At 37.7% G+C, this 16,889-nt stretch overlaps 1 protein-coding gene across 1 annotated transcript in view; it reads left to right on the top strand.

Moving 5' to 3' along the window:
• Window positions 1-10,774: 10,774 nt before the first annotated feature.
• Window positions 10,775-16,889, top strand: part of srp68 (signal recognition particle 68) — a 28,936-nt gene continuing 22,821 nt past the window's right edge. The window contains exons 1-3 of the mRNA XM_039739604.1: window positions 10,775-10,920; window positions 14,717-14,783; window positions 14,873-14,986. Of these exons, the coding sequence (XP_039595538.1) occupies window positions 10,833-10,920; window positions 14,717-14,783; window positions 14,873-14,986 (269 nt within the window). The 5' untranslated portion in view covers window positions 10,775-10,832. The remainder of the gene's footprint in view (window positions 10,921-14,716; window positions 14,784-14,872; window positions 14,987-16,889) is intronic.

Below are 16,889 nucleotides of genomic sequence, written 5' to 3'. Positions count from 1 at the left end.
CCACTCCTTTGATATCTTGGCTGTGTGCTTAGGGTTGTTGTCCTGCTGAAAGATCAACCGTCGCCCCAGTCTGAGGTCAAGAGCACTCTGGAGCAGGTTTTCATCCAGGATGTCTCTGTACATTGCTGCAGTCATCTTTCCCTTTATCCTGACTAGTCTCCCAGTTCCTGCCGCTGAAAAACATCCCCACAGCATGATGCTGCCACCACCATGCTTCACTGTAGGGATGGTATTGGCCTGGTGATGAGCGGTGCCTGGTTTCCTCCAAACGTGACACCTGGCATTCACACCAAAGAGTTCAATCTTTGTCTCATCAGACCAGAGAATTTTGTTTTTCATGGTCTGAGAGTCCTTCAGGTGCATTTTGGCAAACTCCAGGTGGGCTGCCATGTGCCTTTTACTAAGGAGTGGCTTCCGTCTGGCCACTCTACCATACAGGCCCGATTGGTGGATTGCTGCAGAGATGGTTGTCTTTCTGGAAGGTTCTCCTCTCTGCACAGAGGACCTCTGGAGCTCTGACAGAGTGACCTTCGGGTTCTTGGTCACCTCCCTGACTAAGGCCCTTCTCCCCCCGATCGCTCAGTTTAGATGGCCGGTCAGCTCTAGGAAGAGTCCTGGTGGTTTCGAACTACTTCCACTTATGGATGGAGGCCACTGTGCTCATTGGGACCTTCAAAGCAGCAGAAATTTTTCTGTAACCTTCCCCAGATTTGTGCCTCAAGACAATCCTGTCTCAGAGGTTGACAGACATTTCCTTTGACTTCATGCTTGGTTTGTGCTTTGACATGAACTGTCAGCTGTGGGACCTTATATTGAAAGGTGTGTGCCTTTCCAAATCATGTCCAATGAACTGAATTTACCACAGGTGGACTTCAATTAAGCTGCAGAAACATCTCAAGGATGATCAGGGGAAACAGGATGCACCTGAGCTCAGTTTTGAACTTCATGGCAAAGGCTGTGAATACTTATGTACATGTGCTTTCTCATTTTTTTTATTTTTAATAAATTTGCAAAAATCTCAAGTAAACTTTTTCACGTTGTCATTATGGGGTGTTGTGTGTACAATTCTGAGGAAAAAAATGAATTTAATCCATTTTGGAATAAGGTTGTAACATAACAAAATGTGGAAAAAGTGATGCGCTGTGAATACTTTCTGCATGCACTGTACATGCATGTACACCCAATTAAACATAGCCACCTCCGGTTATTGTGTTTCAGTGATAAAAAAATCACCTTTGATCAAAACAGATTATTGTTGGTTCTTTTTCTGTTGTTCAGTTTGTGTATATCTCTGGGATAAAAACTGTTCAAAAATCTGTTCGTTTTTGCTATAATAGACCTACAGTGTCGGCCTGAGGGCAGCAGTTCAAACAGATGATGTCCTTGGTGACATCATGTTGAACATCTACTTAAATAATAAAGCAGTTCAGAACACAAACACTTTCCGTATTTGGTAAGTAATATCTGAGTTTTAGTGCTTTATGGGATACTAATATGAGCAGTCATTCTGTTCACAAGTGCCATCGTGTCTATTTTTTTTTCTCCCATCATGATGGCTTCTTGGAACAGGCAAATATCCAGACCGACCATAAAGGACTTGCTTCATTCACTCTCAGTTTGCTACCAATAAACTTGGTACGTCTGAATGTTGCCCCTCAATATAAATTGCCATGACAAGTATGTTCTATTATTCCTTGGGTAAGGAAGACAGAAGTTTCAAGGTAAGGTTGTTATACTCACTAATCAATGTTGCTAAAAAGTGGGAATATGTTGATTAGCATATCCATCCATCCATTTTCTGCTGCTTATCCAGGTCATGAGGGCAGCAGTCTAAGCAAAGATGCCCAGACCTCCCTTTTTCTCCACCACCTCCTCCGGGGACATACCAAGGGTTTCCCAGGTCAGCTAAGAGACATAATCTCTGCATGGTGTCCTGGGTCTTCCCCGAGGTCGCCTCCCAAAACACCTCCACAGGGAGTTGTACAGGAGGCATCCTAATCAGATTCCCAATCCATCTCAACCAACTCTTTTCAATGTGGAGAAGCAGTGGCTCTACTTTAAGCTTCTCCTGAATATCTGCAGTCTTCACATCCTATTTCCAAGGCTGAGCCCAGACACCCTGCAAACAGAAACTCATTTATGTCGCTTGTGTCTATGATGTAGTTCTTTCGGTCACTACCCACAGCTCATGGCCATAGGTGAGGTGATTAGCATATGTAAGTAACATTTTCACTATACTCTGTACGCATGACCCTACAGTATATACATCTATACACCTCAGAGTTATCAGAGTCACTGTCCAGGTCTGCAAATGTTTGGATAACTCCAACTCTGGGACTGAGGCTCTGGAGAGTGTGCACTCTAGCTTTGCACTTGTCTTCAGTTCTAGTTCCCAGCTGGGACATAAAAGCTGTTTCTTGTGCTATCAGGACTGAGCTTGGAGACAGGAAGTGAGGGATTCACATCTAGTGGAAGGATGATAGCCACCCCAATGTATCCGCCACTTGTACTGGGAGGCCCACTGGGTTAAAAAAGCTTTATTGTTTCCAATGTTTTACCACCTACGAGCTCATTTGGTTGTGGAGATGGCTTCCGAACACCAGCCTAGCGTTCACTATAGCTCTTTACTGAAAAGCAGTGGAACCTGAAAATTGCCAATGAAAACATAACGGATAAAATGAAAAAGCATCAAATAGATGCTGACAAATATGAAAATACCGTTAATATTATGGAGAGCATATTGCATGTTTAATTGGTATGCCAAATTTCAGAAAACTCAGTGCACTTTTACTTTGACAAAATTACTATCTAATGACAGCTGATGAATGACAGCATTATAATGAACAGTACAAAACAAATACGGGACAAGCACTATTTTCTGTAATGGACTAGTGAACCATGCAGACTTCCTGTTCTATGCATTTTTCCATCTTTGTCGTTCTTGCATTCTGTATTGTATACATGACACTCAGCAGATGGCGCTGGTCTTCTTCTTTTACTTCATCTTGGAATTATGGTGTTCCTCATCACGTCATTGGCATCTGCAACAGACTTGATGCTAAGCATCTGGCATCTGTCTTGTGCTCAGTTTTGTCAGAATAGATCCCAGTTCCCAATAATCTTGTCACGGAAAATAATGTTACATAAAATGAATGGCTGATTAAACTACGAAGACACACTTTGGTGGGAATTGCTCAATTGCTGATATCAACACAAAATGTACCAATTAAATATTTAGGAGTTCTGTATATTTGGGTGAACTGGACACAGTGAATCCAGAAGAATTGAAGGGACGAGCAAGTATTATTTTCAGCAACAGGAAACATTATGAAAAACATATGGGGAAAGTAAAATGTCACTGAAGACTTTAAATGAGTAAAGGACTAGTAGAAAGAAGCAGATAACTCACTAAGGCCACTGAGCACACAACAATTTTGGGGAGTACAGAAGAGGTAAGGGGAAAAAGTAAAATGATACTGGGTTCAACAGATATTAGCTAGTGCACTTTCTCAGTGTTTGACCTGTCTGTTGTATTTACTACTATCACTAGCCCTGCATAGATCTGGAAAGAACATCTTGTTCTCGCATCTTTTATAGGAGTTTGTTTGTGCAGTGATGATGTCACTACTAGGCACAGAATTAAGAAGACTTGTTTCTAAATACTATATAACTATTATTTTATCACTAGTAAACAATGCAGACCTCCTGTCCCGTGTATTCCTCATTCTTCATCGTTCTTGCATTCTGTATCCCATATATGACACTCAACAGATGGTGCTTGTCTTCTTCTTTTTCTTCATCTTCCTATTATGGTGTCCTCATCATGTCATTGGCATCTGCAACATGCTTAATGCTAAACAGATGTCGCTGGTCTTTTTTTTCCTTTCTGCCATGTCACTTCATAGATTTCTTACAGCAAAGTGATCAGCAAATGAAGTGCAGGTCAGTCTGATGAGGTTACTGCTACCACAAATTTGTTGAATTATAAGTAGGTATTCAGGTTGTAAGCTCTCGATCGAGACCAAGATCAAGGTTCTAGACAGTAGTTTGTGTGTAAACAAGTGATAAATGGACAGATCATAACATTTTATATTGTAGATGCCATAATGGATGGACAGGGAATCTCAACTGGGATGAAGATAAACATCTTACCTGACTAGGAGGCCATAACAGAAGGATAGCATTAATGAAGATATGCAGTTCTAACCTCAGTCGGGAACAAAGTCTAATGGAGGGATTGGGGGAGTTTGTCTACCAAAGACAATCTATTCCTTAGTATGATAGGTGGCAGTGCTTCTTTGGCATGAGCCCAGATTGGGCACCAGCCGTGTTGCGTGGGAGCTGTAGTTCTCAAGAGCAGCTCTGTTGGGTTCCCTGGGTCTGCCAGATTGCACTACATGCACAAGACCTGCCTGTTTTGGAAAGCTACCCCACGACCTGGATATGCTTCTGCTATATAATGGTATGGTACTAGAAATATTCCTGGATCCAACATAACTCAACATGACTCAGAGTCAGGAGGAGGTGGACGACCCTCACCTGGAATATTAGAAGGAGATGGAAAGGTACTGAGCATTGATTGTATTTGGTTGTACCTAGGAAGAGGGTAATGTCTTTCTAATAAGAACTTTTATTTAAACTTGGAACAGTGTCAGGTCTGGTTGAGTCTGGGATTTGGGGCTCAACAGGGACCACTTCTGGTCACTATATATATATATATATATATATATATATATATATATATATATATATATATATATATAAAATAGAGAGAGAGAGAGAGACTAGTTGTACTACATGTTTAAGATAGGTTGATATCTAAGTAATCAATGTAGAACTCGGCGTTAACATTGCAACACATTTGTCTTTGTTATATGCCATTTGGTATTAGATTCATAAAATCAGTGTTAATGTTTGTGATGCAGCATGAATTGCAATGACTAATGCAATGATTTTATTACTAAAAATGTTTGTGATGAGCCGTCTCAGACACTTAACCTTTTATTAAGGTGGACAGATAAACAATTGGGCACCATTGAGAGTTAAATATTACAGTTAAGGTAAAAAAAAAAAGTGTTACACCCTGCTTGTGACTTACACAAGGGAGTGTTCAGTGACATAAAGCCTGCAGCTCTCCTGATTTTAAAGTGTCTTTTTCAGCAATATGATGTACAATTAAGCTCCAACACAATTAGTCACTGGTTTGTCATCAGCAAGGATTAGACGTACATGGTAAGTAAGGGATTGGCTCCAGTTTCCCTGCAACCCTGCTCTGAACTTGAACTGTACTTATTGCTAAACAACATTTTTTCCAGGAGTTTCTCTGGAAGTTACACCACCCATACACGTAACAAGGTAGATACAGATAAACAACACATTATACAATACATGACACCATCACAACATTAAATTAGTGTAGCAATATAATAAATATAATATAATAAACGTTGATGTGAAGCAAATCATTGATATTGGTCTATCAGACCATTTTCTTTTACTATTTAATATAGAACTATTGATAGAAAACATTCATTAGAAGCATATTGTTAAAAAACGCTTCTTTGATTCATCAGCAGCTTTAAAACTTATAGTGCTAACTATAATAGTGAGAATAATGTAAATAGTAAGGTGGAAAAATGTAATACTAAGGTGAGAGCTGCAGTTGACATAGTTGCACCTGAAAAGACAGTTAAAAAATCTTCTAGCATTGTTATACCATGGAAGACCCAAAGAGTGTCTGATTTAAAAAGAACATGCCGCAGAGCTGAGTGTCAATGGAGAAAAACTAAACTTACTATCCACTATGAGATATTGAAGGTTAAAATAACAGAATACAATAACACGGTCCGTCTTGAGTGCTATTTCTCTAGAATTATAAATAACGATGCTAGTTATCCCAGAATCTTATTCTCTACGATTGATCGTCTGCTAAACTCAGGTAATTTAAAGGAATGCCTCCAAAATACTTCCAATTAAACTTGTGAGGCTATTGCTGTATTTTTCAATCAAAAAATTAATGATATTAGAAACAATATAGTATATCTCCCCAACACTGTGGATCCTCCTAAGCCCTAGTACTACGTTATAAACAAATTAAATTTTTTCACCAGGATAGATTTACCTGATTTATATAAAATAATTTCTAAACTGAGACCCTCCACCTGCATCCTTGATCCAATACCATTACGTTTTTTCAAAGAAGTATCAGGCATGCTAATTGATCATATTCTTGACATAGTAAATTCGTCATTAAATACGGGGGCCTTCCCAGACTGTCTTAAGACTGCTGTAGTTAAACCCCTACTCAAGAAAAATAATCTTGACCCCTCTGCTTTTGAAGATTTTAGACCCATTTCTAACCTGCCTTTCTTAAGTAAAATTCTAGAGAAGGCAGTCATTATGCAGTTAAATGACCATCTCAATAAACATGCTATTCTTGATACATTTCAGTCAGGTTTTAGAACAAATCACAGCACAGAAACTGCACTTGTTAAAGTAGTAAATGACTTGCATGTAATTGCAGACAGAGGGCGTCTATCTGTTCTCATCCTCTTAGATCTGAGTGCCGCATTTGACACCATTGCTCACAACATTCTTAGAAATCGCCTTAGTCAATGGGTGGGCCTCTCTGGCAGGGTCTTAAATTGGTTTGAATCCTACCTGGCAGGTAGAAAATTCTTTGTTAGTTGTGGTAATTACAACTCAAAGACACATGATATCCTATATAGTATTCCACAAGGCTCTATCCTGGGTCCACTGCTCTTTTCAATCTACATGCTTCTTTTAGGTCAGATTATCTTTGAGGCACAACGTGAGTTACCACAGCTATGCTAATGACACACAGCTGTATTTATCAATAGCACCTGATGACCCCAACGCTGTTGTTTCACTAACACAATGTCTTACTTGTGTTTCTAATTGGATAAATAGTAATTTTCTCAAGCTAAATAAAGAGAAAACAGAAATTTTAGTGATCGGCAATAATGGATATAATGAGGTTATTAGAAATAAATTTGATGCATTAGGATTAAAAGTCAAGATGGAGGTAAATAACTTAGGGGTAACTGTTGACTGTAACCTGAATTATAAATCGTATATTAATCAGATGACTAGGACAGCATTTTTTCACTTAAGAAATATAGCAAAAGTTAGACCTCTTATATCATTAAAAGATGCTGAGAAATTAGTTCATGCTTTTGTTTTCAGCCAACCAGATTACTGTAACGCACTCCTCTCAGGACTACCAAAAAAGACATAAATCTTTTGCAATGAGTGCAGAATGCAGCTGCCAGAATACTAACTGGGAAAAGAAAATCCGAGCACATTTCTCCAGTTTTGATGTCACTACACTGGTCACCTGTGTCATTCAGAATTGACTTTAAAATCCTGCTTATGGTTTACAGAGCCTTAAATAATCGCGCTCCATCTTATATATTGGAGTGTCTGACACCTTATATTCCAAATCGTAACCTTAGATCCTCAAATGAGTGTCTGCTTAGAATTCCAAGAGCAAAACTTAAAAGAAGCGGCGAGGCGGCCTTCTGCTGCTATGTACTTAAATCTGGAATAGCTGACCAATAGAAATTCACCAGGCTAATACAGTGGAGCACTTTAAAACACTGCTGAAAACACATTACTTTAACATGGCTTTCTGATAATGTCACTTTAATTTAATCCTGATGTTCTGTATATTCAATTTATTATCATAACTATTCATGGTGGCTCTAAAATCCGTACTGAACCCTACTCTCTCTTCTGTTTCTTTTTCCAGTTTTCTGTGGTGGTGACCTGCGCCACCACCACCTAATCAAAGCACCATGATGTTCCTACATTGATGGAGTAAAAGCCAGAAGTCTACATGACCATCATCATCTAGTCCTTCCAAGAGAACCCTAAATACAAAGAGGACTGTTCATTTATGTTAGGTAGAATGCCCAGAGGGGGCTGGGCAGTCTTGTGGCCTGGAACCCCTGCAGATTTTATTTTTTCTCTCCAGCCATCTGCAGTTTTTTTTTTTTTTCTGTCCTACCTGGCCATCGGACCTTACTCTTATTCTATGTTAATTAGTGTTGTCTTATTTTAATTTTGACTTTGTCTTTTATTTCTCTTTTCTTCTTCATGTAAAGCACTTTGAGCTACATTATTTATATGAAAATGTGCTATATAAATAAATGTTGTTGTTGTTGTAATGAAAAATATACAATTACTCAAAACACAAGTATATGCAAAATGTAGAATTAAACTTCCACCCTGTAATATATTAAGTCCTATACAAAATGAACATAATTTATATTGAATAAAGGAGTGCAGAAATGAGTAAAGAGGGAGATGAAGCAGAGACTGTCTAACCAGAGTGACTGCAGTAGGAAAAACAACTCTTTCTATGTCTAGTAGGTCTAGTAGCCCAGGTGAGTGTAGTCTTTGATTATATTTCCAGCACATTTCTTAACCCGTGATGTATGTATACAGGACCTCACTGGAGTCCAGTTTCAGACTTATAGTCTTTTTTTGCTTTTCCAATAACATGCTGCCCCTACAGTTAATATTTAAGCTGAGGAGATGCATTAACATACCAGACCGTTACGGGGAAAGCAAGGATGCTTTCAATGATGGCTCTATAAAACTGTATCAGAACTGATTGGCACAGGTTAAACTTTTTGAGTTGGCAGAGGAAAAAAAACATACATTTTTAATAAGACCAGTTATATTTTCATCCCAGTTCAAATTATGTCAGGATATACAGTAAGGGTTTAGAAAATGGATGGATGGATGATGGTAAGCTTCGTGCAGCCTTCAGACTTTAATGGGGATAAGGTTTCACAGAAATTAATTACAGATTGATAAATACTACTTTGTTTATGTTGTTTTGTTTTCCACTATTTATGTCTGAGTAATAACTTTATAAACATTTATCAAACTGTGTAAATTAATTACAGTTATTATTATAAGCACTGCCACATTGATGTTGTTTTTTCTTCCATCATCTATCTCCCTTTGAGTAACATCTTCAATGTTAAAATTATACTGAAAAAATGTTTACAGAGGGATGTTTACTTCATGCATCCGATTTAAGCTTGCTTGCTTGCTTAACTTAAAGAATGTGAAAACAAATCATGCTTGCTAACATTAATTTGCTTTCTCTAGTTATACTGACAAAAATTTCTCAGATGTTCTATTAACACAATTAGTTGATGTTGAAACAAGACCATTAAATATTTTGTATTAACAGAACAGTAATCAGCCTCAGAGACTGTTGTAATGACTCACCTATTTTATATTAACCTTACTTAAAATGAACACTTTTTAAATCTGCAAAACCTAATATTCCAGTTTTCCAGATACATAGTTGAATTAATATGACATAATTTAAAATAAATGTGTTTTATGTATGACTTTCCTATTTTTGTCTTTTGTTGGATTGTAGTCCAAATGACAACAACGAACTACTGTGAATTTCCCCTTGGGATTAATAAAGTATCTATCTATCTATCTATCTATCTATCTATCTATCTATCTATCTATCTATCTATCTATCTATCTATCTATTCTGCCAACTATACTAAAATGAAAGTATATCTATCTATCTATCTATCTATCTATCTATCTATCTATCTATCTATCTATCTATCTAAAGAAATAAAGACTTTTTGGGAGTTGTTCTTTTTTTCCCCGAATGTCGTCAGTTTTTGTGTGGTTGTTGAAGTTAATTTATGACACCTTTCTGATACACTGGTAAACCTGTCACATACCCTACATCACAAAAGCACCTTTTCATTTCTTCCAATACAAATTTTGTAATTAACATTTAAAATTTAACATCAGAGTAATTCATGTGCTGTGCTCTTGAGGTTTGGAATAATGAAATACGAGTGTCTTTGACATGTAAGAAACTGTTTTCCTGCTACGATGTAATCTGTATATAAATTTTGAATAGTAATTTTTTGTTCAGGTTTGAATTTTGAAATCGAATATATTTAAAAAGGTGTGTTTTGTTATTCTTTATAGTTAGTGTTGGTATATTATAAATTCTTAAATTTTCTTAAATTTTTTTTGGTACTACTGAATGAATATGAGTGAATTAACCATTTTTATCATGTTAAAATAAAAGACCTTAAATATATTTAGTAAATAGCGTTTACTTAATTATTTAGGTGGAAAAACGTGACATTAAATTAATTCGATCTCAAAGTGTATGCTTTTTGAGTGACTTGCAGTTACTTAACAAACTGTAGTAAACTTTACGGAAAATAGATGGCCCGATTTCACTAAACATCAACTGGCAATACAACACAGTTATAAATTAGTGGGTTTACATAAAAAAAAAACATTCGCGCAACCAACTACCTTAACAAAATTAATTAATTTCAAAAAGCCATTTTTTCATAGGATGCAATTCAATCTTTCAGGTTTCTATGTGTCATATGAAACGGGCGGAGCCAGGAATTAATTTCAGGGGAGGATGAGAAACAACATGAATCATAATGTTGCTATGAACAATCATATGGATTTCTTATAAAATATATTTTCGAGGTGTTGAAAAACAAAATCTCCCCGACTATGCCTATGGAAATGTTATAGTGAAGAAGTTTGTTCTTCTCGGGCGCATCTAACCTGGCCAAATTAATTCTACACTACTAGGGGGATTTTCATAAAATCATTGCCTAACCGATTGCATATTTACCACACCACTACTCCGATCTAGGGTTTTAAATGTCTTAGCTTCAGTCTTGGAGGAAAGCGGTCGCCGCACGACGTTACGCTGGTGACGCAGCATACACGTCGATGGCGAGCGACGCTGGTTTCCCAATATTCTTTGCGCACGCAGTCACAAAATGGCTGCAGAGAAAGATAGTAAAGCGGCAAGTGGCATGGAGGAGAATAAGGAAAACAAGAAACCCGATGAAGGTCTGAGTTTAGAGAGTATCCTTTTTGAATTGAGGGGTTGAGCTACTTCCGGGCTGAAAGGGAATAAGGGCAAAAAAGTTAACGACAGTGGTCCGGGACCCCACTCTGTTTAAGGGGTACGTGGCACTGGAGGGGAAAACGAAAGGTGGCCCATTAACGGTTAAGAACGAATAAGAGAGGTGTATGTTAGTAGGTTTCCGTACTATAGCATTGGTTTAATTAAATATTTGGCAGAAAATGTTAGATTTCTTGGTTCTGTGCGTTTGGAAACACTTGTGTATTGTAGACTGCTGTCACAGGCTTAATGAATGAAATGATTTTGGACAAGCTTAACATGGCGAAGGTGAGCGAATAGTGTGGGCAATTCCAAAAAGAAAAGTGTCTTCTGAAAATCTGTAGCCCGTACTTGGAATACTGAATTCTGTCAGCGGGACTTGAATCGGGCACTAATAATTCTGCTTAAAAAAATAAATACCGAGGTGCAATAAAGAACAGATAAGCATATGATTTAATAAATTACATTTTACCGCCAGTCAGCATACTTTAGAATAATTTGTCTCTATGATAGAGCCATACACATAACAATAGTAATGTAAAGGGTACAGAAAACACTCACTGGGTAAATTATTACGTGCACACCTGTTTATTATCTAATCAGCCGATTATGTGGCAGCAATGCATACAGTTCTGCAGCTATGGGTCATGAGATTCAGTTAATGTTCAAACACCAGAAATGGGAAAATGTAATCTGATTGTTGGTTCTAGTTGGGCTGGTTTGAATATTTCTGTAACTACTGGGAATTTCACAAACGGGAGATTACTCAGAATGCTTCATAACAAACAAAAACATCCAGCGAGCCACAGCTTTGCAGATGGGAGAGGAGAAAGTGTTTGAGCTGACAGGAAAGCTACAACAAGTTTCAATAACTGCTGCTTTTGTGAGTAGAAAGCATCTTGGAATGCCCAACATGTCAAACCTTGAGGCGGATGGGCTGCAACAGCAGAAGGCCATGTTGGGTTTCACTTCTGTCTGCCAAGAACAGAAAGCCGTGGCTGCAGTGGACACAGGCGTCAAAAATGAACAGTCGCTTGAATCTTGATTTCTCTCAAGGCACACAGAATTTGGCACCAACATCATGAATTAGTCAGTGGACCCAACCTGCCTTTTTTCAGCATTCCAGGCTGGTGGCACTGTAGCTGTGTAAAGAATGTTTTCTTGGCACGTTTTGGGTCCATTAATACCAATTAGTCATCGTTTGAATGCCACAGCCTATCTGTGTATTGTTGATGACCATGTGCATTTCCTCATTGCCACAAATTACCCATGTACTAGTGGCTACTTTCAGCATGATAATGCACCGTGTCATAAAGAAAAAGTCATCTTAGAGTGGTTTTGTGAACATGACGATTAATGCAGTGTCCTTCAATGGCAGTCTGATCTGAACACCTTTGGGATATGTTAGAATGGTAGATTTGCACTATGAATGTGCAGCTGACAAATCTGCAAAAATTGCATGATACAGTTGTGTCAACATAGATCGGAAGCTCAAAGCAATGTTTCCAACATTTTGTGGAATCTATGCCATTATGAATCAAGGGGCTGTTCTAAAAGAAAAAGGAGACCCAACATGGTATTAGTATATTGGTCCCCAGAATTCTCTCAATGAGTTTGTGCCTCATCACCACAACTTATACAGATGCAGTGATTGGTAATATAGTGCACATTAAAATATGCAAAAGTATTGTGGATATATGTAAAATTGTACTGGTACTTCATATATGTTTGTAAGTAAAACTGGATGGATGGGTGCTGGTACTTGAAAATCTCATAATGCCATGTAATTCAAAAATTATGAATGCATAAAGTAAAAGCAGGAGGAAAGAAAATATTAACGTACCGAATGGTTCTTACTTTAAAAATAGCAAGTAGCCTACATGGAAATAGGTTTAGATGGCATTATTAACTGCTAATAATGGTCCATGGGTTATTGAAAGTTTGGACGTAGGTGTTGCGTGTTAATGGAGTAGAAATGTCAGTATTAAAATGCAGCTAATAAATTATGAGAATTCACTTCTGGGTTGAACATAATTATTAAAATTCCTAAAAGAACAAACAGGAATTTCTGTCAAATCTGAATAGGCATTCACTTTGCATTGTGCATGTGACGTTGTAATAATTCTGATCTACGAAAGGGAAACTGTTGGTATTAAGAGCTTAGTATACGAGTACCAGGGATTTGCTTACTCATTTCAGAGCTATTCAAAAATTAGTGATATAGTGTCTGACCACTTAATATCGTCTTGGTTGGGACACTAGCAGAGCAGTTTTGAATTACTTGACATCTGTTAAATCTCTATAATGTTATCAGAGGTGGACTTTATCAAACTACATTACAAAGAAAATAATATACAGGATGGGGCATAAAAGATCCCCCACATTTTGAAGGGGTGTAAGAAAAATGAATGAAGCAATCAAAAAAAGTATATATTTCTGAAAAGTACATAAAAAACAATGTGTTTTAAAAATCATATTGGAGAAATGGCGTCCGTCATCGGCAATACATTGCGGAAGACGTCCCCCCCCACGGATGTCCTCCAATCACTCTCCGGGTCATTTCAGGCGGAATGACATTGATTTCCTGTCTGATCCTTTCCTTCAAATCCTCAAGAGATCGAGGATGACGTTTGAAAACCTTTTCCTTTAGATATCCCCAAAGGAAAAAGTCACATAGGTTTAAATCTGGTGACTGTGCCGGCCATCCCTTAAAGAGACCAAATGCCCAACACTCTGAATGAACGTCGTGCTGTGTTGAGCTGTGGCTCCATCCTGTTGAAACCACACATGTTCTGTCCTAGATCTTCCAGGTGATTTTTCTTTTCAGTGTGGACCCAGTTGCCCAAAGTTTAGAAATCCATAGCAAAATCGTTTTCTGATCTGGTACATATACGTTTCAACTGTGCGCAAAGTGTATATGGAACTCTCTGTGTGTTGCTATCACAGAACAGTTGTTCTCATAATATGCTTGAATGACAAAGCCCCGATGTTCACCAATCCAACTCATGATGGGTACTAAAAACGGTAGAGCCTAACCTACGGAATAAGACCCACCCCTCCTCTCTACCCCCACTACAGTCTGCACAGTTCTCCCTCGAAATGTGGATAATCTTTATGCCCCACCTTGTACATCCTAGAAAAATCAGATAAAAATGTTGTTGCTCTTGTGCATATTAAACAAAAATGACGTGAATTGGTGAAAGAGCAGATCTTGATATGCTACTGACTTGGTCAGCTTAACTAATCTATTTAAACAGGCTGACTTTAAAAAGCCTGTCAACCTGATGGACAGGCATTACTTCTTGGCATTTAATATAATTCTTAAAGCTTAACTTTTTTTGTTGCTAAAGTATTATATCTGAAACTTTTTCCAAAGGTTTAGTAATTGCTTGTGCTAATTACTTTTGAGATGTGTCATGCTGTATTGGCTTGTATTAAATCCGTAACACCGTTTTTGTATCATACTGAATTATGAAGAATTATGGGGAAATAATTTGAACTGATTCTGGAGATGAGGTATGGAGGATGCGGTTATATAGACAGAGCCATTATGAGAGAGAGCGCGCAAACAGAGTGCTGGACAGCATATGGTGGGGAGAGGGAAAAGTGAGTTGGTTTTAGTTGGTAGAGTGAACAGGGCTGTGATTTTTGAATGTTGACATGAGCTTGGCTTTGGTCCAGAGGTCACAGTCGTCTAACAGATAGCAGAAGATCATTGATTAATTGGCTGAACATTTCCTAAGCATGCTTCTCCAGTTTTGCAGATCATCAAGGAGTCCCAGCAGCAACATGGTCTTCGCCATGGAGATTATCAGAGATATAGGTATGTATGCACTGATGCCATGATTGGCTCTTTTCTGGCAAAGTCTGTGTCCACAATATCTTTAACAGTGGTTGTCCTTTTGATTTTAGGGGCTATTGTTCCAGACGTCTCCGGCGACTTCGCAAGACCTTGGGTTTCAAGATGGGAAACCGTTACAAATTCACTGGCAAGAAAATAACTGTTGACATGCTGACTGATAACAGGTACTATTTAATTCTGGAATTTAATAACTTTGTACTGAAAAAAGATATGCATCATCTTTTTAATGTAATAGTACAATAATTATAGCATTAGTCTATCACAATCTGAATATGCTTATTCTAAAGGAACATTAAAGAATTATTGCCATATTTTGAAATAATTTTGGTGTATCCTGTGAGAGAATTAGATATTTTCTACTTTCCCACAGTTCCTTAGAATCATTGAAGGGTAGATTCTTTAAATGTTTTTATATATTACTAGGGGCTTCACCCCCTGCTCGCTTCGCCAATCCCCATGTTTGGTTTTCCAGATACACACTTTTAAGATTTTTTTTTTCTTTGAATTGTTATTTCATTAGTTTCACTTTTATTTCAGAACTTCTTTAAAAACAATATTTGGAATCTTTCAAGTCCCAACATGCTGAGTCTTTTAAACGAGGTCCGTGAGACATGTGTTTAATGACTTTGTACCATAATTCAGGATAGGTTTCTCTGAAATTTCAGCACAGACAAAACAATCTACATCATCAGCAGTTAATTTTTTTTTTGCAAAGTAACCAATAAATGCATATGAGGTAAACCTTGTGTTTGAAATTCTCTGACTTAAACTTCAAAGCTTTACAATATTTACATACTTATGACATATCACCTGTGTCCATATATTCGATCTCTATTTGCCTTTTCGTTATTTCTCTGAGTAATAATTTCTCTTTGTTTGCGCTAATGCGATGTTTACTTTCTTTGTTTTGACACTTTCGTTTTTTTCTGCTTACATATTCTGTATCTTGCTCTGCATGTGTTTCGCGCTTACGTTTTTTTTTGAGTCTTGAATTCCGCTGTTTTCATTATCTATAACCTGCTCTGCATGTGTTTGGCCCACTTGTTTTTTAACCTCTTTATAATGTTTTACCTTGTTTTGTACTCTTTGTCTTTTATTTCTGATCTCGCTTTGTCCTGCTATTTTTTCAGTTACACCTGGTCCGTGATGATTATTTTCCCTTTTTCCGAGTAATTTCCTTTTGTTTGTGCTATTGCGATCTTTACTATTTTTTTTTGATACTATAGCGACCTCCGCATCCGGCTCGAAAAGATGAGTAAAAAAAAAAAAAAAACCTGACAGATTTAGTAAAGTCTCACACAAGTTTTACTTAATCAAGAAAAAGAAAGCCAACTTCGTAACTCCAGACACAACCTTCTAGCACCCTCTCCTAAATCAATACCCCACTGTCAGTCTTCCGTGCTGTACTCCGCCCTCCCTCAATCGAACCTAACGGTCACTCAAAAAAAAAAAGGCTTCGACCTGGCTGGGATGTTACTTTTGAATTTTACTGCTTTCATATTCTTTACCTTTCTCTGCATTTTTTTGAGCCTTTCGAATTCCACAGCTTTAATAATCTCTAACCTGCCTTGCATGTGTATAGCGCCAACGTTTTTGAACATCATTATGAAGTTCTGCTTTGTCTTTTAATTCTTAGCCCGATTGGACATGCTTTTTTCAGTTCCACTTGTTCCAGGCTGATTATTACTTTCCTTATTTTCTGAATTTGCACCTAGATTATTCTTTTTTGCATTTTTTTCTCGCCTAAGCTTTTGAGTCTTTTTTCCGCACTGCTCTTTCTTCTTTGCTTACTCGTCAACGTTTTATCTGTAATGTTTTGTCCTTATACGCTTTATATGCACTGAGAGCCCTGGATCTGTGTGTGCTCAAAGTGACCGTTAGGTTCGATTGAGGGAGGGTTGAGTACTGCACGGAAGACTGACAGCGGGGTATTGATTGATACGGTTAGCGGGGGGTAGGAGTGGGTGCTAGAAGGTTGTGTTTGGGGTTACGAAGTTGGCTTTCTTTTTCTAGATTAAGTAAAACTTTTGTGAGACCTTACTACATCTGTCAGTTTTTTTTTTTTTT

This window comes from Polypterus senegalus, chromosome 17 (genome assembly GCF_016835505.1).
Source record: "Polypterus senegalus isolate Bchr_013 chromosome 17, ASM1683550v1, whole genome shotgun sequence".
NCBI classification, from domain to species: Eukaryota; Metazoa; Chordata; class Cladistia; order Polypteriformes; family Polypteridae; genus Polypterus; species Polypterus senegalus.
Note: the sequence above shows the minus strand (reverse complement) of the source record. Positions and strands in the feature narration are given on the sequence as shown.